The sequence below is a fragment of the Oryctolagus cuniculus genome, chromosome 1 (assembly GCF_051225735.1).
Source record: "Oryctolagus cuniculus isolate XC-2025 breed Fujian yellow rabbit chromosome 1, ASM5122573v1, whole genome shotgun sequence".
In the NCBI taxonomy this organism is placed as follows: domain Eukaryota; kingdom Metazoa; phylum Chordata; class Mammalia; order Lagomorpha; family Leporidae; genus Oryctolagus; species Oryctolagus cuniculus.
Genome location: NC_142867.1, coordinates 134,857,146 through 134,882,239, shown reverse-complemented (window position 1 = coordinate 134,882,239; position 25,094 = coordinate 134,857,146). Strand labels below are relative to the sequence as shown.

Genomic DNA, 25,094 nt, shown 5'->3' with positions numbered 1-25,094 from the left:
CACAAAAAGTTTGCACAAAAATAAACATTCTATTTTCCACAAGCACTTTTAAATATCCTCATATAACATATGTTATCTGTTATTTTCACAGTAACTTTACAAAGAGACTGCTATGATTCAATCCCTGGCAGCCTAATTTTGAGCCCCCATGCTATACAGTATGGTACATCATTTTCCAATAACAGGTAATCCTACTATTTTTTATTTCTCAGGTGTTTAGTCAACCCCTATCCATTTTGAAACTATAGCTGGGGACCAGCACTGTGGCGCAGCAGGTTAAACCCTGGCCTGAGGCACCAGCATCCCAAGTGGGCACCAGTTCTAGACCCAGCTGCTCCACTTCCAATCCAGTTCTCTGCTATGGCCTGGGAAAGCAGTAGAAGATGGCCCAAGTCCTTGGGGCCCTGAACCCGTGTGGGAGACCCAGAAGAAGCACAGCTCCGGCCGTTGCAGCCAATTGAGGAGTGAACCAGCAGGTGGAAGACTTCTCTCTCTCTCTCTCTCTCTGCCTCTCAAATAAATAAATAAATCTTAAAAAAAAAAAGAAAGACAAATTTTTAAAAAAAGAAACCATAGCTGTTTTTAAATGTAGATCTGGAATCTTTATAATATTTGAGGTGGCAAAGCTAGCATCACTACAGAACTATTTATTTGGAATACACTCAAGGTGTTCCTTTCCCAATAGTTCATAAATTGGCCAGCGCCGCGGCTCACTAGGCTAATCATCTACCTGTGGCACCGGCACCCCGGGTTCTAGTCCCGATTGGGGTGCCGTAGCAGCCATTTGGGGGGTGAACCACGGAAGAGAGACCTTTCTATCTCTCTCTTTCTCTCACTAACTCTGCCTGTCCAAAAAAAAAAAAAAGATTCACCAATAGTTCATAAATTTATAACAAATTTTAAAGTATAATCTTCTGAACTGGGAAGCCTGGCATGCATTGGGTTTATAATAGACAGATGGACACTTCCTGTAAAAGCAAGTAGTGGGGCCAATGCTGTGGTGCAGCGGGTTAACACCTTGGCCTGAGGCACCGGCACCCCATATGGGTGCCAGTTCAAAACCCAGCTGCTCCACTTCCTATCCAGCTCTCTGCTATGGCCTGGGCAAGCAGTAGAAGATGGCCCAAGTACTTGGGGCCCTGAACCCGTGTGGGAGACCCAGAGGAGGCTAGAGGCTCCTGGCTCCCTGCTCCTGGCTTTGGACCGGCACAGCTCCAGCCATTGTGGCCAACTCGGGAGTAAACCAATGGATGGAAGACCTCTCTCTCTCTCTTCTCTGCCTCTCCTCTCTGTGTAACTCTGACTTTCAAATTAATTAATTAATTTAAAAAAACTATAGCTGGTTTTTAAATGTAGATTTGGAATCTTTATAATATTTGAGGTGGCAAAGCTAGCATCATATAGAACTATTTATCTGGGATACACTCATGGTAGACTTTTCCCAATAGCTCATAAATTTATGACAAATTTTAAAGTATAATCATTTGAACTGGGAAGCCTGGCATGCATTGGGTTTATAATAGACAGATGGACACTTCCTGTAAAAGCAAGCAGTTACCATCGATGATTTGAGAGGTCAGAAAAGAAGCGGTCAGAGATCGCATGTTAGTCACGCAAAACTTAAAAGTACCTGCTCAAATGAAATGTGATATCTGCAGAGATGCAAACATTAAACCCCCGATGGCCTTGAGCACCTTAATTCCAAGAATTCAAACCCCTCATTGTTTGAAGAGTTTAGTACCAGGCTCACCATCACTCTCTCCGAGAATTCTCACTACTCCAACACTATTGTGTTATCAGTCCTGTGATAATTCTCACATAGTATACTTAATATATGTAAACTACATGGATGTTCCTTTCAAAACACTTACATTCAATTCCTTGATTTCTTCTCTTCAAGGGGTCCTGTACCTCTGCTACTTCAATCACCCATTCTCAAGATCATTGCCTGAATCCTAATAACTACAGCCGCTAGACTCCTACTCTCTGACTTTTCTCTCTCCAGGCCATTCCCTATGGTACCTAAACTCCAGCAATCCTGCAGCCTGATCAGAAGTGCCACCTAGCTGCACTACTACCTTCCTGCCATTCCCCAGCCCCCTCCTACCACCTCTGATATCACAGTGCTTCCTCCGCTTTGCCCTTCTCTCTCCATGACACTTGCCTGGCCAAATCTCAGTCCTGGTTATTGCCAAAACTGCAACTTGGGGCCAGTACCGTGCAGCAGCAGGTAAAGCCACCATCTGCAGTGCTGGCATCTCATTTCAGCGCCGGTTCGAGACCCGGCTGCTCCACTTCCCAACCAGCTCTCTGCTATGGCCTGGGAAAGCAGCAGACAATGGCCTAAGTCCTTGGGCCCCTGCACCTGCATGGGAGACCCGGAAGAAGCTCCTGGCTCCTGGCTTCGGATCAGCGCAGCTCTGGCCACTGCAATCATCTGGGGAGTGAACCAGCAGATGGAAGATCTCTCTCCCTCTCTGCCCCTGTGTCTCTGTTAACTCTGCCTTTCAAATAAATAAATAAATCTTAAAAACAAACAAACCTGCAACTCAACACTAGCACATGAGCAACTGAATACAGCTGGAGAAAAATACATGACCAATACACTCGCTCACACGACTGAGTGCGCCAGGTCAGGGCGCAGCTCTCGTTCGTCCAGGCACCTCCGTTCCTGTGGCTCTGCCAACCAGAGGGCCCTGGCAGCCATCTGCATAATCAGAGCAGAGTCCCCGTGTCCAAGGTCCAGCTGGCAGAAAGGAACACGCACCGAGGACAAGCACGCACTCGCAGAGGCGCTGGCCTGACAGTGGGGGGCACAGCTTCTGGCCACATCTGACTGACGGTCACTGAACGCCTGGCCAAATCGAACCGAGAGGGAGGCTGAGAAGCAAGCGCTCTGCCTGTTCAAGGAGAAAGACAGGCTGAAATGTGATGGGTCAGCCATATGCCGGGCGGTCTTGTACCTTATTTCACTGGGAAATTACAAGCAACTAGAACTCTTTTCTCTCGCTTTCTGCTCTACCTATTTTCTTCCGTTTGTCCCATCTATCCAGGAACTAGGGGGGCTGGATCCCTAGACTACCCCTGATCAGGAAGTGGAAGTCTCCCACCTTCGATGACAAGCACTTGGTCATAACGACCACCCCACCTAATCACAAAAGGCCTTCTTCCTGGGGCTTGTCTGCCTCTGTGGTTTGGGAGACTGTTAACCAATACGCCTTCCCACCCTGCTTTTGTGAAACCCGATTCACCTTGCGCTGGTGATTCTGCATAATCCTGGTTCCACCGCTTCTTTTCCCCCTCTCTGGGCTGGTTTCCCTCATCTACATCAGAGCTCCTCAAACTCGGACGCGGTACAGACCTCTCAGGCTTCTGGGGTGGGGCATGAGGGTCCACGTGTCTCACGGATGCCTCAGTGATGACCACGCTGCCGGGCCATCCGCCAGACCTTGAGCAGCAAGTCTCTCAATACGTCCCGAGACCCTGTTCTTCCTCACGGTGAGACTGCTGCCAGACAGAGGAGCAGTCCCCGATCGGTGCCTCGCTCAGTCCTCTTCCCGGTATTCCAAGCCTTTACTCCTAATTTCTTAGCGCCGCTTCTACCTGGCTGTCTTGACAACCCTTCAAACCCTTAAAATGTCCGAATCTAACCTGATCGTCGTCTTTCAAAATTCCACCTGCGAACCTTCTCTGTTACAACCGTTTCTTTTCTAAGTATGTACAAACTCAAATCTCTGCCATCTTTGATTTCTCTCTTCCCACGCACAACCAATGAGTCGGTGGCTAGATTCTTCAGATTACTGTTTCTACACCGCATCTCAACCACACTCCTCAATTCCTCCTGTCCAGGTCTCTGCCAACGTGTCTGCATACCTTCACAGAGACATCAGCAGCCCCAAGGAAGAGACGTCCTTTTCTTCTCCCCAGACTGTTGGTAAGGCAAGCTACGAAGTGACTACAGACCCCTGCACTTGCTATCTGCGGCCCCCACTCTCCTGTTGTCTCTGCCACTTCTCAACACACCCAGAGGCTCTGCCGGTTCCGCACACACAACTCTGATTCACTTCGGGAGGCCAGGGGGTTCTGCCTCTCCACTCCTGCGGGCCCACCCCAAGGCCGTCTCCTCCACGCTGCCTTCCTGCCCGATGCCCCTTGGTCCTCCTCAGCGTGCACCTGCCCCGCTTTCATCTCCCTTTTCGTCCCTACTTTTTGGGGGTGAGGGTAACATACCCCTCCACGCCTCTCTGTAGCGCCGAGGTGTGTTATTCTACGGGGGCAGGGGTCCAATCACGTCACAGTGATTCAGGGTCGCGGGAGGCGGTGGCAGGCGTCCGGCCGGTCTCCGGGGTCCAGCCCCGGCACGTCGTGGCCGGCAGGCGTTGGGTCTCTCACCGTCGCTCCGGGATGCGGAGCGTGACGCCACAGAGACCCGGGCACGGTGCGTCACCGCCCGCACAGAGCCCTCCGGGCGGGCTCGCCTCCGGCACCGGCACTCGCAGCGCCGGCCCCGCTTCACCGAGCGCAGGTCGGCCCCGCGCCCTCGGCCCCTCGCGCCGGCCCGGGGCCCGCTCACCGCGCGCTCGGCGATGCTGCGGGGGCGTGGCCCGCGAGGCCGCCCGCCTCCTCCCGCCGCTCCGGGACGGCGCCTCTCCCTCTCTCTCTCTCTCCCTCCCCGTGACCCCGAGGACCGCCGCGCCGCCGCCTACGTGAGACGTTTGGACCCTGCCCGGCCCCCGTAGCTCCCCTTCTCCAGCAGGTGGTTCTAGTCCTCCCTCTTCCCTCAACTCGGGGCGCGCGCGTCCACCCGCCCGCCTGCGGACCCCGCGCCAGCGACGCCCGTCAACCGAGCAAATAAACAAACCCCAGCGCGGCGGCGGCGGGCGCGCAGGCCCCGCCCCCCGCCCGCGGCTCTCACGCCGGCCCTCCGCCGGGCTTCCCTCCCGCGCTCGCTCCCTCGCCCGCCCGCTCGCTTCCCCACCCCTCCCCGCAGCTGCGGCCGCGCTGGCCGGCCCGGGACCCGTTCGCGTCCCCGCGTCCAGCCCGGCGGGCCGACGCGCGCCCGCGCCCCGCCCCCGCCGACACTTGACCCTGCCCAGTCCCAACGCCCAGTGCGGCGGCCACCTCAGGAGCTGCGGGAGACGCGGCGGCCGCTGAGGCCCGGTGAGTCCGCGGACGCCGGCCGGCCGGCCTCGCGCCCCTCAGGGCGGTTGCGGCGGTTCGAACGCGCCCTCCCGAGCGCCCACCCTCGGGCTGGTCGTGGTGAGGACGCGGCCCCTGAGGCCGCCCGCTTGGCCGGAGCCGCTGGGCAAGAGGGCGCGGGAGGGCCGGGCTCTCGGGCAGGGCCGCGGGGCGGCCGCTCGGCGCAGGGCTCGGGGGCGCAGGGGCCGCACCGCAGGCCGCGGGCCTGCACCCCGCCGGGGGCCGCCCGGCTGACAGGTGCCGCCGCCCCCGTCCCCGTCCCCGGGCCGCCCGGCGCCTGGAAATTTCTGGAGCGACGCCCCGACCCGCTGTTTTCCACCCTTCGCAGCGCCTGCAGCCCGCCTCGGGGCTCGCCGGGGCCCTGGTTCCTCCTCGGCGTACTTTGCGAGTAAGTTTGGAAGCATCGGGTGAGATTTGGCTTTGGTTCACGCAGGAGGTATAGTGAATTACTTTTTGAATATCGAGCTCCTCCTCCCTGCCAGCTCTGGAAACGGAGCGAGGCGAAAATTTAGACTTTTTTTTTTTTTTAATCTTTGATTTTTCTTTTTTTTGGGGGGAGGGGGCTGTTATTTGGCACAGTCTTTCAGGTTTTTTTTTTTGGGGGGGGGTCAGATTTCTAGCATTTACGTGTTTACTGCATGTTGACGGGTAATGACAAAAGTAGTTTCTCTGTCCTTTTCTCTCCACGCTCGCTCTCCCCCTTTTACGTATCGGCCTTAGCCAGATTTTTCACTTGAGTAGATGCTAACGCTGTCTTAAGAAGTGCTGATGAAAAATCATCTTTCTTATACCGAAAAGCCAGTGAGTGATGTTTTCTTTCCTACACCTTTCAGCGATGTCTCTGCGTGCGTCTAACTGAAATAATCAGTTTAAAACACTTGACGTGTGTCGCTGTGAAAATGAGAAATAGGGCGTTGAAGTATTAGAATCCTTGATCTATAGGACTTAATAGGATCTATAGGATTTTTTTTTTCCTCAACCGTTGGTGGCTGTCAAATTCTCATTAATTAATTAATTAATCGTCTATTAATTGTCATAAGTGGTCTTGGTAACTTTTACTGAGAGACGTCAGCCCTCTGGAGAAAATCAAGAGCCTACAATTGACCAAGCGAACACTGGGGACGGGTGAAAAGACCAGGGCTTTCTTATCCGTGACAGAAGCCCCTGGGTCCCCTCTCAGTGCCTGCTCCTACTCCTTGCTTTGATTTCTCAGCCCACAGAAAATTGGGAGCTGTGGATTTAGGGGATGCAGTACTTAATTGTGAGGAGAAAATGGAGTTTGGGCACGTTATGTTGTTTGTTTGCAGTAGGTGGGCTGTGAGCAGGTGGGCTGTGAGCAGAGTTCCTGTATGCACTTGGCCGTTTGCTGTGGACATTAGTTTTTCAGAAGTCAAATCGAATGATACAGTCGTGTTAGGAACAGAACCTGAAATAATGAATTGTTTTAATGTCTTAAATCAGTGATGTCCAGTGCTGTTTCATGTTATCTCCAATCTAAACTGCATTTCAGTGAGGCCACGCCAGTTGGCGCCTACATCATATTTATTCTTTTTTTTTTTTTTTCTTTTTGAGTGAGGCTTTCTGGTTGATGGTATTCCTTTTATTAGAAGGGAAGTGGGGAACCCACGTTTTGGTATAACAGCTTAAGCTGTGGCAGGCATCCCATATGGGTGCTGGTTTGTGTCCTGCTCTGCTTCTGATCCAGCTCCCTGCTAAAGGCCTGGGAAAAGCAGTGGATAATAGCCCCAGGGTTTGGGCCCCTGCCGACCAAGTGGGAGGCCTGGATGTAGCTTCAGGCTTCTTGCTGGCCCTGCTCCTTTGGACTGCCTCAGCACTGGCCTTTGTGGCCTTCTGGGGAATCAACCAGCAGATGGAAGATCCCTCTCTGTAACTCTGACCTTCAAAGTAAATAAATCTTTAAAAAAAAGAAAGGCAGGGGACAGGGATACGGAGCCAGTGTTGTGGTCCAGCCAGATAGGCTGCCACTTGAGACTGTTCTGAGTCCTGGCTGCTCTGCTTCCAGTCCAGCTTCCTGCGAATGCACCTAGAAAGACAGCAGACCTCGGCCACCTGGTTGGGAGACCAGGATGGGTTTCCTGGCAGACCTTAGGCCTGGTCCAGACTTGGCTGTTGCAGCCATTTAGAGAGTTAGCCAACGAATGGCAGAACTGTCTCTCCCTCTATCAGTCTGCCTTTCAAATAAATAAATAAATCTGAAAAGAAAAAAAAATCAAAAGGGATATATTTGATTGCTCTGAGTTTTTGAGGTGCCCTAATTATGATCTGCTGGATTGAAATATGGTGGCTGTCTTCTTTCCTGACCTAGTGAGGTCACAACTTACAGATGAGATCATAATACCGGAAACCCAAGAGTACAAGTATTTCAGAAGCGCCACTGCTTACTGTTTAGGTAATTCATTTTAAATCTGATGCATCCCACTTCAAGTCAGAACTTTAAAACCAAATATGCTTCCTACACTAGTATGCTTTCAGGCAAAGTTAGTTGTGATGACTAATTGGTAGAATGGTACTAACCATCATAAAACAACTTGGAACTGGAAATAATCATTGTTAATCCATGTTGCATTGTAGGAATTGGGGATGACCTGTAGTGAATATGTATTTTTTTCTACTTCTAAAGCACATCTTTTTTTTTTTTTTTTTTCAAGATTTATTTATTTATTTGAAAGAGTTACACAGAGAGAGGAGAGGCAGATAGAGGGGGCAGGGTCTTCCATCCAGTGGTTCATTCCTCAGTTGGCCACAACGGCTGGAGCTGTGCCGATCCAAAGCCAGGAGCCTCTTCCGGGTCTCCCATTTGGGTGCAGGGGCCCAAGGACTTGGGCCATCTTCTACTGCTTTCCCAGGCCATAGCAGAGAGCTGGATCTGAAGTGGAACAGCTGGGTTTCAAACCGGCGCCCCTATGGGATGCCAGCGCTTCAGCCAGGGCGTTAAGCCACTGCGCCACAGCACCTGCCCCCAAGCACATCTTTCAGTGCATAGATAGTTGTTTACCTGGGGAATTTAAACATGAAATAAACACTAGGTTTAATAAATTTATTTATGTTTTTAAAAGATTTAGTTATTTATTTGAAAGTCAGAGTTACACAGTGAGAGGTCTTCCATCCGATGGTTCACTCTCCAGTTGGCTGCAACGGCTGGAGCTGCGCTGATCCGGAGCCAGGAGCTTTTTCTGGGTCTCCCACGTGGGTGCAGGGGCCCAAGGACTTGGGCCATCTTCTACTGCTTTCCCAGGCCATAGCAGAGAGCTAGATCGGAAGTGGAGCAGCCAGGTCTGGAACCAGCGCCCATATAGGATGCCGGTGCTTCAGGCCAGGGTGTTAACCTGCTGTACCACAGCGCCGGCCCCAATAAATTTATTTTCTATACCCAGATCACGTAGCGGTGGTTAGGAATAGGAAGAAGCCTTTGAATTTCAGGATCGGGAGATCAGGATCACTGGGGGCAAGGTGTAACAGTGGATTATTTTAAATGGAGTTTATTCAGTAGCAGAAATACGTGGAAACTACATTGTGGAACTATTTCAGAGGAGGGAATGATTACCCTGAGGGGCATGTCAGAGAATGTTTCATAGAGATACTAGCACCTGAGCAGGATTTTGAACAATGACTAGTTGTTTCAAGTGGAAGAGATGGAGGGCATTGTCGGCAAAGGCAGCAGTGTAGAGGAAGCTATGAACAAGTAAATTAATTGTGTCTTTCCTGGAGTACATGTAAAATCTGAGGAAGGAGAATTGCTATAGAAAGTTGTCATATGAGTCAAATAATTGGTTTTGGTGTATCATGTGTAAAATGGAGACTTCATTATACTTTCGACATTTTTGTGATCTGAAGTATAGAAGATTTAATAGTTTTTACTGAGTGGTGATCATTAAATTATAGAAGATAAGAGAGTAATGGAAACTACATTATTATATGATGGGCTGCCTATATATTTTAGTTGTATTTTGTGTTTCTTTTGCATTTTGACCTTTTAAAGCCTTTATTTTTTAAATTACCTTGTGAGTTTCTTTTTTCTTCAACTACTTACATTAGCTTTGAAATTATTTCTAAAATGAGACTTAAAGGGAAGGGGAAATTGTTTAAAAGTTATTAGATTTCTGGACTAAAAACCTGTTTATGTGGTATTTTAGTAATAAGCAAATGTCTGTTTAAAGCCACCATGTTAAAAGACTGTTGTGTAGATAGCTTAGTGGTGGTTACTATAGTGTGTTTTTTTTTGTTTTGTTTTGTTTTGTTTTGAGATTTATTGATTGATTGCTTTGAAAGGCAGAGTGACACAGAGAGAGATCAGTCTTTCATTCACTGATTCACTCCCTGAATGCCCACAAAGCCTCCATCTAGGTCTCCCACGTGAGTGGCAGGAACCCAAGTAGTTGGACCATCATCTACTACCTTCCAGATGTGTTAGCAGAAGCTAGAATGGAACCAGCACTCCTATGTGGAATGCAGAAGTCCCAAGTGGCAGCTTAATGTGCTTTACCACAACACTGGCCTTTGCTCTACTTTTATTTATGTTGTGTATTTCTTAATTATGTCATTTTAATGTACATAAATGGAGGCTGGAGTTGTGGCTTAGTGGGTTAAGCCACTGCCTGTGATGCCAGTGTCCCATACGGGCACTGGTTCAAATCCTGGCTGCTTCACTCTCAATCCAGCTCCCTGCTAATGTACCTGGGAAAGCAGAGGAGGATGGCCCGTGTGCTTGATCATGTACCTACATGGGAGACCTGGAAGAAGCTCTGGACTCCTGGTTTTAGAATGGCACAGTCCTGGCCGTTTTGGCTATTTCTGGAGTGAACCAGTCTCTGTCTGTAACTCTGCCTTTCAAATAAATAATAAATAAATCTTAAAAAGCACACAGATGTCTGAGCTTATATCTGAATTTTAAAGACCAACCGTGGAATTTTTTAAGATTTTATTTTATTTATTTGAAAGGTGAGTTAGAGAAAAGGAGGAAGAAGGGAGGGAGAGAGACAGAGACCGACTGACCTTGTTTTTCCATTTGAGGTTCTCTCTCAGATGGCCACAACAACTAGGGCTGGGCCAGACTGAAGCCAGGAGGCTGGAGTTCCATCCTAGTCTCCCATGTGGGTGGGAAGGGCCACTGTACTCGGACCATCTTCTGCCTTCCTAGGCAGATTAGCATGGAGCTGGGTCAGAAACGAGCTGAGGGACTTGAACTGGTTGCTCATGTGGGATGCTGGTGTTGCAGGTGGCCAGCCTAAGCCTGGACCATCTGTGTTTAAAAGAGGGAGAAAATAGGGAAACAAGATGAGCTATATTTGAATCTATGCTAGTATTTCTTAGACATGACTGTAGGTGGAGACGTAGAAGTTCAGGACCCAAAACTGAAGAAATACCCTACTCTTAGTTTCTTTAAAAGGCCTCATTTCTTCATGGTGTTTATATTCCTTTTTTTCCCGTATGGGCAGTATGTTTATCCCTTTTTCTCATCAAGGTTTAAAAAAAGCTAGAGAAACTCCTGGATTAGATAATATAACTATCTTTTGGTAATTTCTGAATAATTAATTTGGTAATGTCCTCCTAAAAATGTTAAATATTAGTCTCTTTTAAAAAAAGATGTTTATTTTAAAGGCAGAGTTATAGAGAGGCAGAGAGAGAGAGAGAGATCTTACACCCATTGGTGAACTCCCCAAATGACTGCAGTGGCCGTGGCTGGGCCAATCTGAAGCCAGGAGCCAGGAGCCTCTTCCAGTTCTCCCATGTTGGTGCAGGGACCCAAGGACTTGTACCATCTTCTGCTACTTTCCCAGGTACATTAGCAGGGAGCTGGATCAGAGTGGAGCAGCCAGGACTTGAACTGGCTCCCATATGGGATGCCAGCATTGCAGGCAGCAGCTTTACCTGCCATGCCACAGTGTTGGCACCCCGGTTCTAGTCTTTGATGGTTGTTGTCTGTGGTTTGACATCACTAACATAAAGGACCAATGGCATCTCATTGTTGGTTCTGCCTTGTAGTTACTCTTTCTAAATTTTGACTCAAAATATAAAGTCAATATTCTGCTAATTACATTATTTTTAACCTTTTTTTTTCCAGTTTGGAAATAGATGATCATTTTCCCATTTTAAGATTTGTGTGGTTTTTCACATTTATTTATTTGAGAGACACAGTTACAGGTAGAGGGAGAGACAGAGACCTCCTGTCTCTGGCCTCCTGTCCACTAGTTCACTCCCCAAATGGCTGCAATGGTTGGAGCTGGGCCAATCCAAAGCCAGGAGCCAGAAACTTCTTTTGCGTCTCCCATGTGCCTGTAGAGACCCAATCATTTGGGCCATCTTCCGCTGCTTTCCCAGGCCATTGGCAGGGAGCTGGATTGGAAGTTTAGCAGCCAGATCTCGACTGCTGCCCATATGGGATGCTGGCACTGCAGGCAGAGGCTTAACTTACTATGCCACAGCACTGGCTCCAAGTAATATGATTGTCATGGAACGTTAGAAGAAACCATTATTTCAAAGATTAAAGTCTTTGGGGCCAGCTTTGTGGCATAGCTGGTTAAATCTGACTGTGATGTCGGCATCACATATGGGCTTTGATTCAGCTCCTTGCTAATGGTCTGGGAAATGCAGCAGGAAATGACCTAAGTGTTTGGGCCCCTACACCAATGTGGGAGACCTGGAAGAAGCTCTGGGTTCCTAGCTTTGGCTTAGGGAGTGAACCAGCAGATGGGAGATCTCTCTCTCTCTCTCTCTCTTCTCCTCTCTCTGAAACTCTGCCTTTCAAATAAATTTAAAATAATAATAATAAAAAGATTAAAGCCTTAGCTCCTAGATGTTGATTTAAGTTGGGAAACACTTTTTGCAGTGGAGTCCCACATGCTTAGTCAGATTTTTAAATAGCTTGTGCCACTTGTGTTATGCCTCATAGGATCTCAAGACACAATAATAATAGGGAGAACACCAATAAATGCTTATATTTGAGTGTTTGTATTGCACTGGCTACTGGTCTAAGCCCTTTACATATATTAACTTCTTTAGTCTTTGCAGCAGTTCAGTGAGCCAGGCCTTCTTATCCCTGTTTCACAGAGAAGAGATTGAGTAGGTTACACAGGGGCTCTCATAAGTAGCAAGTTAGATTTGACCAGACAGTCAGGTTCTGGGGCCGCATTCTTGTGCTGGTGCTCTGTGCCATTCGACTTCTGCATCACCAACAGGGAGGTCCAAGAAGCATCCCATTATCCCAAAATTGGAAAGAGAACCATGTCTCTTTGGAGCAGGATTGAAAAATGTGTGTTATGTCTTCATTATAGTAAAGGTTAGGCTAAGTAAAATAGGATAGAAAAGACACTAAATTGAAATGAATTAAATGTTGCATTTCTGTAAAACTTCTGAATCCTTTCAGAGTTTCTAATGAGGAAATTGTACTTGCTTTTTTTTTGTGAGCATAAAATTTTAAATATCAGATTATCCGTGAAATGAAAATATATAATTCTTGCGGCGCTGGCACACCGGGTTCTAGTCCCGGTTGGGGCGCCGAATTCTGTCCCGGTTGCCCCTCTTCCAGGCCAGCTCTCTGCTGTGGCCAGGGAGTGCAGTGGAGGATGGCCCGAGTACTTGGGCCCTGCACCCCATGGGAGACCAGGAGAAGCACCTGGCTCCTGCCATCGGATCAGCGCAGTGCGCCGGCCGCAGCGCGCCGGCCGCGGCGGCCATTGGAGGGTGAACCAACGGCAAAGGAAGACCTTTCTTTCTCTCTCTCTCACTGTCCACTCTGCCTGTCAAAAAATAATAAAAATTTAAAAAATATACAATTCACGGTCTACAGTTTTAAAATTTATATCTCTATTGAGAGGCAGAGAAATAGAGACAGAGAGAGCATCCATCTTCTAGTTCACTCTGGAAATGTCCTGGCTGAAGCTGGGAGCCAAAAACAATCCTTGCAGATAGGTGACAGGAACTCAACTGCTTGAGCCGTCAGTAGTGCTTCACAGGGTTTGCATTAGCAGGAAGCTGGAATCAGAATCTGGAACTGAGGGTCAAACCCACGTACTCCATTGTGAGATGCAGGCATCTCCAAATGCTAGACTAAATGCTACCTCCTGATCCAGACTTTTTTTTTTTTTTAAGATGTATTTATTTACAGAGAGGCAGAGGCAGAAAGAGAGGTCTTCCATCTGCTGGTTCACTCCCCAGGTGGCCACGATGGCCAAAGCTGGGCCATTTCTGAAAGCCAGGAACCTAGTGCTTCTTCCAGGTATCCCATGTGGGTACAGGGGCCCACACACTTGGGCCATCTTCCACTGCTTTCCCAGGTCATTGCAGAGAGCTGGATCAGAAGTGGAGCAGCTGGGATTTGAACTGGTACCCATATGGGATGCTGGCACTGTAGGCACAGCTTTACCCCACTATACCCCCTGATTAAGACTTTCATATGATTATTTCTTCAAATTGAGTCACCATTAAAATTTTGTTTATAAGTAAAAAACATTTCTGTTGTCTAAACTTTGAGTAATTTACAACAGTTGAAATTATTTTGAAAGTTTAAATCTTTTATTAAAATTTTTTTCATTGTTATTTATATATACTTTTTTAAAGGTTTATTTATTTATTTATTTGAAAGTCAGAGTTACACAGAGAGAGGAGAGGCAGAAGAGAGAGAGGCCGGCGCTGTGGCTCACTAGGCTAATCCTCCGCCTTGCGGCGCTGGCACACTGGGTTCTAGTCCCAGTTGGGGCGCCGGATTCTGTCCCGGTTGCCCCTCTTCCAGGCCAGCTCTCTGCTGTGGCCAGGGAGTGCAGTGGAGGATGGCCCAAGTGCTTGGGCCCTGCACCCCATGGGAGACCTTTCTCTCTGTCTCACTCTCTGTCCACTCTGCCTGTCTAAATAAATAAATAAATAAATAGACAGAGAGCGGTCCTCCATCCGATGGTTCACTCCCCAACGGCTGCAATGGTCGGATCTGTGTCGATCCGAAGCCAGGAGCCACGAGCTTCTTCCGGGTCTCCCACGTGGGTGCAGGGGCCCAAGGACTTGGGCCATCCTCCACTGCTGTCCCAGGCCATAGCAGAGAGCTGGATTGGAAGTGGAGCAGCTGGGTCTTGAATCAGCAAGGACGCCGGTGCTTCAGGCCAGGGCGTTAACCCAATGCGCCACAGCGCTGGCCCCATTTATATATTTGAAAGAGAGCGAGCAGTTCCACTTTCTGCTTCACTCCCCAAATGCTCACAACAGCCAGAACCAGACAAGGATAAAGCTACAAGCTTTATAGTGTCTCCCATGTGAGTGGCAGGAACCCAGTTACCTGAGTCATTATTACTGTTTCCTAGAACCTGTGTTAGGAAGCTGGAGTCAGCAGCCAGAGCTGGGAATGTAACTCAGGTACTCCAATATCTGTACTTATGTCATAACCACCAGGCAGAACACTACCCCTAAAAGCTCTCTCTACCAAAAGATTCCTTGCAATAAAATGAAAAGACTTCAAACTCAGTTGGACTAGCTTCAAGTATTTTAAAATTATGAACAGTTGGTGCTGTTCGCAATGGAATAAGCTGCCGAATGTCACTCCAGTGTCCCATATCAGAGTGCTGGTTTGAGTCCCAGCTGCTCTGTTTCTAATCCAGCTCCCTGATAATGCACCTGGGAAGGCAGTGGAGGATGGCCAAAGTACTTGGATCCCTGCCACCAATGGCGGGTACCCAGATGCAGTTTCAGGCTCCTGGATTTGGCCTGAACCAGTCCTGACTGTTGGCTGTTTGGGTAGTAAACCAGCAGATGGAAGATCTCTTTCTCTCTGTGTCACCCCCTCTCTCTCCGTCACTCTGTCTTTCAAATAAATCATTCTTCACACACACAAAGACACACACACACACGAAAGTATGTAGAGACTTAAGGTCATTGCATAGAACCTTCCTCAGTAAGATGTAGTACTCCCTTAATATTTGGACACCTGGAATATAAACATTTCCAGCAGTTCCATGAGTGTATCTATGATGATGGGCAGGTGTTTGATGAAGCAGATTTCCATATGATAGAATACTTACTTTGTCACAGCTGACACAACTGCAGCACAGTGTAGGAGTTACCCACTGACAAACACCAGAGAGGTTCTTGCTTATGGAGGTGGTTGCCCCCAGGGCCTGAAGAAATACTGGTGGTTAACAAAGCTCTGCCATATGTTGCAGAAAAAAAATGTCTGTGAGCTTTGCAGGTATGTTTTAAAATAGACAGTTTGAACATTTAGTTCAGGCAGAACAATCCAAATTCAGTTTCAGTATCAGTTTTAGAATGAAAAAGTTATTTGTATAAGGTGTACGTTATGAAAACTTGAGGTTATACTGCAGTGAGTACCTGAAATTGCCATCAGCTTGAAACATCACAGTTGCTTTCTTGTTCAAGCTACATGACCATCACAGGTTAGTGAGGGGACTTTGTTCATTGTAGTTTCAGGCTGCTGGAGACTCTGTCTCCATGTATGCTCCTATGATCCAGAACCTGGGAAAGGAGACCAGTGAACCATGTGCTGACTTTCAAAGCTTTTTAAAGCTTATATTTCAGTGGCCAAAGTAAGTCACACGGTTACACCTGTAGTCAACAGGGAAGGGCTACAAAGTTCTCCTTCAGGGAGGAGCAGTACTTGTGAACTGTAATAGAACTGCCACTCGTAATTTATAGTTCTAACAGTTAAATCTTGTGGTAGTATTTGACGAGCTGTGTAGGATTATTATGCCAAACTTCTCAAAGCAACTAAACCTTTTATAAAATTATTTTTTAAAGATTTACTTATTTATTTGAGAGGCAGAATTAGAGAGAAAGCTTCTGTCTGCTAGTTCACTCCCTGAATGGCTACAACGACTCCTCAAATGGCCATGACAGTTGGGACTGGGCCAGGTCAAAGCCAGGAGCCTGGAACTCCATCCGGGTCTCCTGCCTGGGTGGCAGGGGCCCAAGTACTTGGGCCATCTTCTGCTACTTTTCCAGGTGCATAAGCAGGGAGCTGGATTTGAAGTGAACCAGCCAGGGCTTGAACTGGCACTCATATGGGATGCTGGCATCACAGGCAGCAGCCTGAACTGCCACAAAGCCAGCCCCTATAGGATTGTTTTTATCAAGATGTGTAGAAATTAACAGAATTTTTAGCATATCTTCAAGCCTAAAATTCCTTTCTTATTTTGTAATATCTTCTCCCTGTAACAAGTATGAAGCCTTAGTTCTTATGCTTTCAGGAAAGATTTATGCTTAAAAATACATCACAGTTTGGGCCAGCACTGTGGTATAGTGAGTAAAGCCATATGGGTGCCGGTTCAAGTCCCGGGTGCTCCACTTCCAATCCAGCTCTCTGTTATCGTCTGGGAAAGCAGTAAAAGATGCCCCAAGTCCTTGGGCCCCTGCACCCACATGGGAGACCTGGAAAAAGCTCCTAGCTCCTGGTTTCGGATTGGTCAGGCTCTGGCCATTGCAGCCATTTCAGGAGTAAACCAACAGTTGAAGAATTCTCGCTCTCTCCAACTCTCCAACTCTCCAACTCTCCCTTTCAAGTAAATAGATAAATATTTTTAAAATATACATCACAATTTATCTGGTGATGTAATGTCTATACATTGTGGTGTTTTATTTTGATATGCATATTTCTGGGAACAGGAGCAGTGAATCAATGTGTAATAATAATAATAATACTTCAATTTAATGACTGCTAAATGACCTTGCCATAGGATTTTTTCATTGTGTGACCAAAAAATTTTCAAACATTTTTCTGAATTAAGATGAAAGATTGAATTTATGCTTCTCATTTTTGTTACTTCCTGAAAATATACAAACTGTAGTGTGCAGTAAGATTTCATAGTAGACCTTCATGTATTTTACTTTTGCTTAGACTTCTCCCACATTGAATAGGGTGGATCTATGTGATTCTGTGATATAATAAATGTATATGTAACCAGTAGCATGTTGTGGGAGTGACACCAGCTCATTCAGATATGAGCCCTGTGGCTCAAGACAGATATGATAAAACGATAAAGAAAACCAAAGGAAGAACTTAAACCAGGATAAAGTTAATCTGTGGAAGGTGGCAGTTGGGCAATGCTGGTAAGAGGCACAGGGGTGTGTTAACATTTTTTTTTTAATCTTGGTGGTTGGTATTTTATTTTGGTTTTTCTTTATTCGTTTTAAAGATGTATTTTATTTATTTGAAATCTAGAGTGTCAGGGAGAGACAGAGAAAGAGAATTTTATCTTATGGTTCACTCTCCAAATGGCACCATGGCTATGGCTGGGTCAGGCTGAAGCCAAGAGCCTGGAATTCCATTGGGATGTTTCACATGGGTGGCAGAGGCCCAGACATCTAAGCCATCTTCCTCTGCTTTCCCAAGCACATCACCAGGGAGCAGGAGCAGAGGTAGAGCAGCTGGGACTCTAATTGGTGTTCTGATGTGGGATCCTGGCCTCACAAAGTTAATTTAACCCACTGTACCACAATGATGGCCCTTCAGACCTTTTTTATTTTTTAAGTAAATATTGTATTCAATTTTTATTTGCCTGATATATTTTAAAACAAAAATTTGAGTCCTAAAATCTAGTAAGAAAAACCTGTGCCTTTTTTTTTTTTTTTAAGATTTATTTATTTATTTGAAAGAGTTACACAGAGAGAGGAGAAGCAGAGAGAGAGAGAGGTCTTCCATCCAATGGTTCACTCTCCAGTTGGCCGCAATGGCCGGAGCTGTGCCAGTCCGAAGCCAGGAGCCAGGAGCTTCTTCCTGGCCTCCCACGCAGGAGCCCAAGGACCTGGGCCATCTTCTACTGCTTTCCCAGGCCATAGCAGAGAGCTGGATCGGAAGTGGAACTGCTGGATCTTGAGCTGGCGCCCATATGTGATGCCGGCGCTTCAAGCCAGGGCATTAACCCTCTGTGCCACAACACCAGCCCCAACCTGTGTCTTTTTAAATTGGAAGAATACTTCTTCTAGTAGTTACAGGGCTTCTTACTGTGAACTTAAAGAATAGGATTGAACGTATCTAGGTTCAGGTCCTGATCTTATGGAAGTCATGTAACCAGTCTAAATTATAGTTGCCTCATCTAAAATACTAAGCAATGTGGATTAGAAATTATGAGAAAGGGCTAGCATTGGGGTGCAGCAGGTTAGGCCGCCGCCTGTGACACTGGCATCTCATATGGACACTGGTTTGAGTCCCAGCTGCTTCACTTCAGATCCAGCTCCCTGCTAATGCATCTGGGAAAGTAGCCAAAGATGGCCCGAATACTTAGGCCCCTGTGCCCACATGGAAGACCACATGAAGCTCCTGACTTGGGCCTGGACCAGTGCTGGCTGTTGTAGCTGTTTGGGGAGTGAACCAGTAGATGGAAGATCCCTGTCTGTCTGTCATCCTCTCTCTGTAACTCTGCCTTTCAAAGAACTAGAATCTTAAAAAAAAATTTTTAAAAAGCAGTTACTAGAGGACTTTAAGATCCCTTTTAAGTCTGAACAGTTTTTGTAAAACTAACAACAATAACTGAAACCACACTCACGTGTGCTTGGAATGGTAGGGTGTACAGAAACTAGTGAATAAAAGCTAATGTGAAAGATGATTTTGATGTTTCTTTTAGTTGACAGAGTTCTAGCTCTTTACTTTGCCATCACTTTTTAAAAAAAAAAAAATTTAGGGACTGGTGTGGTGCCATAGTGGGTAAAACTACTGCCTGCTATGGCAGCATCCATATGGGCACTGGTTTATGTCCCAGCTGCTCCATTTCCTATCCAGCTCCCTACTAATGGCCAGGGAAAAGCAGTGGAAGATGGCCCAAGTGCTTGGGCCCCTGCATCTATATGGGAGACCAGGAAGAAGCTCCTGGCTTCAGCCTGGCCCAGCCCAGGTTGTTGCAGCCATATGGCAAGTGAACCACCGGATAGAAAATTCTCTCTCTCTTTCTCTCAACTCTGATTTTCAAATACATAAATTAAAAAGATTTATTTATTTGAATGACAGAGTTGGGGGGAGAGAGAGAGAGAGAGATCTTCCATCCACTCATTCACTTCCCAAATGGGGCTGGGCCAGGCTGAAGCCAAGAACTACATCCAGGTCTCTCACATGTAGGTGACAGGGGCCCAAGCACTTAGGCCATGTTCTGTTGCTTTCCTAAGCACATTAGTAAGGAATTGGATTGCAAGTGGAGCAGCTGGGCCTCCAGCTGGCATGCGTATGGGATGCCAGCATCACAGGCAGCCGCTTAACCTGCTGTGCCACAACGCTGACTCTGGCTGTCAATTTTAAGTCATAGTCTAAACTTAAAAAATCAAACTTAGGGGCCGGCACTGTGGCGCAGCAGGTTAATGCCCTGGCCTGAAGTGCCAGCATCCCATATGGGCACCGGTTCAAGACCTGGCTGCTCCTCTTCCAATCCAGCTCTCTGTTATGGCCTGAGAAAGCAGTATAAGATGGCCCAAGTCCTTGGACCCCTGCACCCACATGAGGAACTTGGAAGAAGCTCCTGGCTCCTGGCTTCGGATCGGCGCAGCTCTGACCATTGCAGCCAATTGGGGAGTGAACCATCGGGTGGAAGACCAATCTCTCTCTCTCTCTGCTTCTCCTCTCTCTGTATAACTCTGACTTTCAAATAAAATAAGTAAGTCTTTAAAAAAAAATCAAACTTAAAGTGGTAGCAGTTTGTATGTGATAAGAATGTTCTTCCAAGGTGGGCTTTTGGCTCAGCAGTTAAGACACCCACATTCTGGGCTGGTACCGCGGCTCAATAGGCTAATCCTCTGCCTTGCAGCGCCGGCACACCGGGTTCTAGTCCCGGTCGGAGCGCCGGATTCTGTCCCTGTTGCCCCTCTTCCAGGCCAGCCCTCTGCTGTGGCCAGGGAGTGCAGTGGAGGATGGCCCAAGTGCTTGGGCCCTGCACCCCATGGGAGACCAGGAGAAGCACCTGGCTCCTGGCTTCGGATCAGCATGATGTGCCGCAGCAGCCATTGGAGGGTGAACCAATGGCAAAAGGAAGACCTTTCTCTCTGTCTCTCTCTCTCACTGTCCACTCTGCCTGTCAAAAAAAAAAAAAAAGAAAAGAAAAGAAAACCATATATGGAAAAATGAACATATTGTGGTGGTAGTTTTGCAGTGATTTTTTGTGAAATCTCAATTTTTAATTTTTATGTTGTACAATTTTATATTTTTTACTTAAGTTAAAAATTATATTACTGCCAAAAAGACTGTGCATATGAATCTAAATATTACTAAATATGTCTGAAATGTAATAGTACATAAGTGTGTGTGTATAGTTCTGTAATCTAAAAAAATTTTTACTAAGCATGTTTACTTATGTGCCTCCTTTTCTGTCTCCCCACAGAAATTATCCTTGACGGAAGTATTTTAAAAGAAAAACCTTCAGCATGGCCTCAGCAGTACTTAGTTCCGTTCCCACTACTGCTTCTCGTTTTGCCTTGTTACAAGTAGATAGTGGCAGTGGTTCTGATTCTGAGCCTGGAAAAGGCAAAGGCCGGAATTCTGGGAAGTCTCAGGCTTTGGGAAGCAAATCAACTACAAATGAGAAAAAAAGAGAGAAAAGAAGGAAAAAGAAGGAACAGCAGCAGAGTGAAGCAAATGAGGTAATAGTTAGAATTATTTGTGTTGCCTGATTTCCAGGTAGACTGTCACTGTCATAAGGGCAGGTGCTATCTTATTCACTCATGTATCCGTAGTACCTGGTCCATAGGTACTCAGTAAATATTACTTGAATGAATGGCTTTAAATGTGTATATAATTAAAGTCAAATGTTATGAATGTTGTTTAAATGCCTTTATTTTTTTCCTGACTGTGGAAGCTTATGTGTTTAGTTTGAAAAAGTTGAAACAGAGAAGTCTTAAAAGGAAACAACAGTCATTTGTAAATAGATTTATAGATAAAACAAATTAATATTTTGGTTATGTTTTCTGTACATGTATCTGTGTATTCATATTTTACCTAAAATGGGATAATAGACTTTTATAAATGATTTTTAAAAAATTTAACTGTGGTAAATTTTATATATCAGTAAATATAGATCTGCATTATTTTAAATAGTTTAATTATATGGTTATAGCCTACTTTAATTAAACTCTTGTGGTAAACATCTAGGTTTCCCATTTTTTACCATTATAGGCAAAAATTCTGTGACTAGCCTTGAACATACATTTTTTATGCATTTGTTGGTCATCTTTTTCTTCAGGGTAATAAGTACTTTTTTTTTTTTTACAGGCAGAGTGGACAGTGAGAGAGAGAGAGACAGAGAGAAAGGTCTTCCTTTTGCCGTTGGTTCACCCTCCAATGGCCGCCGCGGCCGGCGCGCTGCGGCCAGCGCACCGCGCTGATCCGATGGCAGGAGCCAGGAGCCAGGTGCTTTTCCTGGTCTCCCATGGGGTGCAGGGCCCAAGCACCTGGGCCATCCTCCACTGCACTCCCTGGCCACAGCAGAGAGCTGGCCTGGAAGAGGGGCAACCGGGACAGAATCCGGCGCCCCAACCGGGACTAGAACCCGGTGTGCCGGCGCCGCTAGGCGGAGGATTAGCCTAGTGAGCCGCGGCGCCGGCCGGTAATAAGTATTTGATAGATCATTCTCCCCTACCTATTCTTAGCATGAGTTATATGACCAACATTTAATATGCCCATTTGTTTTTAAAAGAAATGCTGAAACATAATTATAACTTTTTTTTTGTTTAATAGAAGGAAAGGTTGGGTGTGTAACCTTTTTCAGCATCATTTAATGAGAGAAGTAATAAAAGTGTTTTTTCCTTCCTCTTCGTATTCATTTTGTAATGTCTGAAGACTTAGAAAAAAGACTTAAAATTTGTTTCTATTGTGTTTCTATCACAATTGCTTTGTAAATATTCTATAATTCTTGCCATATAGATGGAAACTTTAAGAAAAAGGCATTTTCCCCATGGGTAAAATTACAGAAGTTCAATCTTTCAAAATTTTTGATTGCTGATTATTTTCCTTTTTGAATTAAAGGTGATATGGGGGATAGAAAATAAGGTAATAGTGCAGGTTATGGTAGAGAGTAAGGAAATATGTAACTAAGGATGAACACAAAGAATCCTCCTTTCCAGCTTTGGCCACCTATGGTTTTAGCAGTCTTTATAGTTAAATCAATGATCTTTGCCAGTGCTTCATCTCCAGAAGCTTCTCCTTCCCTAGTTCATCCCGTAGGAGAAACCAGGTACTCCAAGTGGTATTGGCATAGCATCACTGTCTCTTTTGTAGAATGCTGTATTATCAGTTAAAATTGTGATCCTCAACTTAAAGTCTCTTCATTGTTTCTATGAAAAAGTACCAAAGGCTTACCACAACAGGAATTTATTCTCTCATTTCTAGAGGCTGCAAGTTCAAATCAGATATCAAAAGGCCATTCTGTTCTCTGAGGTTCTTGGAATCCTTCCTGTCTCTTTCTAGTCTCTGAGTGGAGGCCATTTGATCTTTTACATTCCTTGGCTTGAGGCTTCATCACTACAGTCTCTGTTATGTTGTTATATGACATTTCTTTAGTGTATCTTCATCTCTTCTATGAGGATACTGGTGATATTGTAATAGCGTCCATTATAACTCAGTATGATCTTACCTTAACTTGATTACACCTGCAGAGACCTTGTTTCCAAGTAAGATCACATGCACAGATATTAGAGGTTAGGACTTCAGCATATCTGTAGAGGGGATACAGTTCAGTCCATTTTTGAAAAATGCCAGTTAAAGTCCTTTGCCCACTTCTTTACTGGATTGTTTGTTTTCTTGTTGTTGAATTTCTTCAGCTTTTTATAGGTTCTGTATACTAAGCTTTTATCAGTTACATAGTTTGCAATATTTCCTCCCATTCTGTCGGTTGCCTCTTCACTTTGCTGAATGTTTCTTTTGCAATGCAGAATCTTCTCAGCTTGTTGTAACCCCATTTGTCTATTTTGACTTTGATTTCCTGTGCTTCTGGGGTCTTTTCCAAGAAGTCTTTGCCTATGCCAGTGTCTTGAAGAGTTTCCCCAATGTTCTTCTCTAGCAGTTTGATGGTAGTAGGTCATAGATTTAGGTCCTTGATCCATTTTGAGTTGATTTTTGGGTATGGTGTAAGGTAGGGGTCTTGCTTCATACTTCTGCACGTGGAGATCTAGTTTTCCCAGCACCATTTGTTGAAGAGACTGGTTTTATCTCCTTTGTCAAAGATAAGTTTGGTGTAGATGCATGGATTGATTTCTAGAGTTTCTATTCTGTTCCATTGGTCTACACATCAGTACCAGGTTGTTTAGATTTTTTTTTTTTTTTTTTTTGCCAGTACCAGGTTGTTTAGATTATGTGTACTGTGATGCCTTTGGTCATTTTTTTTTTTTGGGGGGGGGGTGGGAAGTGTGTGTATAAGATTGCTTTAGCTATTCATGGTCTGTGTTTCCATATGAATTTTAGCATAATTTTTTCTAGATCTGAGAAGAATGTCATTGGTATTTTTTTTTTTTTTTTTTTTTTGACAGGCAGAGTGGACAGTGAGAGAGAGAGACAGAGAGAAAGGTCTTCCTTTGCCGTTGGTTCACCCTCCAATGGCCGCCGCTGCAGCCGGCGCACCGCGCTGATCCGATGGCAGGAGCCAGGATCCAGGTGCTTTTCCTGGTCTCCCATGGGGTGCAGGGCCCAAGCACCTGGGCCATCCTCCACTGCACTCCCTGGCCATAGCAGAGAGCTGGCCTGGAAGAGGGGCAACCGGGACAGAATCCGGCGCCCCGACCGGGACTAGAACCCGGTGTGCCGGCGCCGCAAGGTGGAGGATTAGCCTATTGAGCCACGGCGCCGGCTCATCATTGGTATTTTGATTGGGATCACATTGGATCTGTAAATTGCTTTTGGTAGTGTGGACAGTTTAATGATATTAATTCTTCCAATCCATGAACATGCCAGATTTTTCCATTTTTGTGTCTTCTATTTCTTTCTTTAATATTTTGTAATTTTCATCATAGAGATCTTTCACCTCCTAAATGTATTCAAAGATATTTAATTTTTTCTGTAGCTGTTGTGAATGGATTGATCTTAGAAGTTCTTTCTCAGCCATGGCATTGTCTGGGTATACAAAGGCTATTGTTTTTTGTTGTTTTTTTTTGTTTTTTTTGTTTTTTTTTTTTTTTTGACAGGCAGAGTTAGAGACAAAAAGGTCTTCCTTCCATTGGTTCACCCCTCAAATGGCCTCCACGGCCAGCACACTGCACTGATACAAAGCCAGGAGCCAGGTGCTTCACCTGGTCTCCCATGTGGGTGCAGGGCCCAAGCATTGGGCATCCTCCACTGCCCTCCCAGGCCACAGCAGATAGCTGGACTGGAAGAGGAGCAACCAGGACAGAATCTGGCGCCCCAAATGGGACTAGAGCCCGGGGTGCCGGTGCCGCAGGCGGAGGATTAGCCTAGTGAGCCGTGGCGCCGGTGGGGTATTGATTTTTGTGTGTTAATTTTATATCCTGTTGCTTTACCAAGCTCTTTTATGAGTTCCTTTAGTCTCTTAGTAGAGTCTTTTGGTTCCCCTATATATAGAATCATGTCATCTACAAATAGAAATAGTTTTGACTTCCTCCTTTCCAATTTGTATCCCTTTGATTTCTTTTTCTTGCCTAATGGTTCTGGCTAAAACTTCCAGGACTATATTGAAAAGCAATAGTGAAAGTGCACATCCTTGTCTGGTTCCAGGTCTTAGAATGCTTCCAATTTTTCCCCATTCAATAAGATGCTGGCTGTGGGTTTGTCATAAATTGCCTTGATTGTGTTGAGGAATGTTTCTTCTCTAGTCAGTTTGCTTAAGGTTTTCATCATGAAAGGATGTTGTATTTTATCAAATGCATTTTCTACATCTATTGAGATAATCGAATGGTTTTGTTTTTCAGTTTGTTAGTGTGATGTATCACATTGATTGTTTTGTGAATGTTGAACCATC

The 25,094-nt window shown here is 45.9% G+C and overlaps 1 protein-coding gene across 24 annotated transcripts in view; it reads left to right on the top strand.

Moving 5' to 3' along the window:
- Window positions 1-4,588: 4,588 nt before the first annotated feature.
- GKAP1 (G kinase anchoring protein 1) overlaps window positions 4,589-25,094 on the top strand; it is an 81,497-nt gene continuing 60,991 nt past the window's right edge. For 6 of the 24 annotated variants that reach the window (XM_070049052.1, XM_070049008.1, XM_089315452.1 and 3 more), the window contains exons 1-3: window positions 5,022-5,160; window positions 5,528-5,587; window positions 20,514-20,772. In XM_070049052.1, coding sequence (XP_069905153.1) covers window positions 20,557-20,772 — 216 coding nt within the window. In that variant the 5' untranslated portion in view covers window positions 5,022-5,160; window positions 5,528-5,587; window positions 20,514-20,556. Of the gene's footprint in view, window positions 4,757-5,019; window positions 5,161-5,527; window positions 5,588-19,573; window positions 19,794-20,513; window positions 20,773-25,094 lie in introns of those variants that run through there. The other 18 variants (XM_070049056.2, XM_070049019.2, XM_089315455.1 and 15 more) reach the window with 10 other exon arrangements.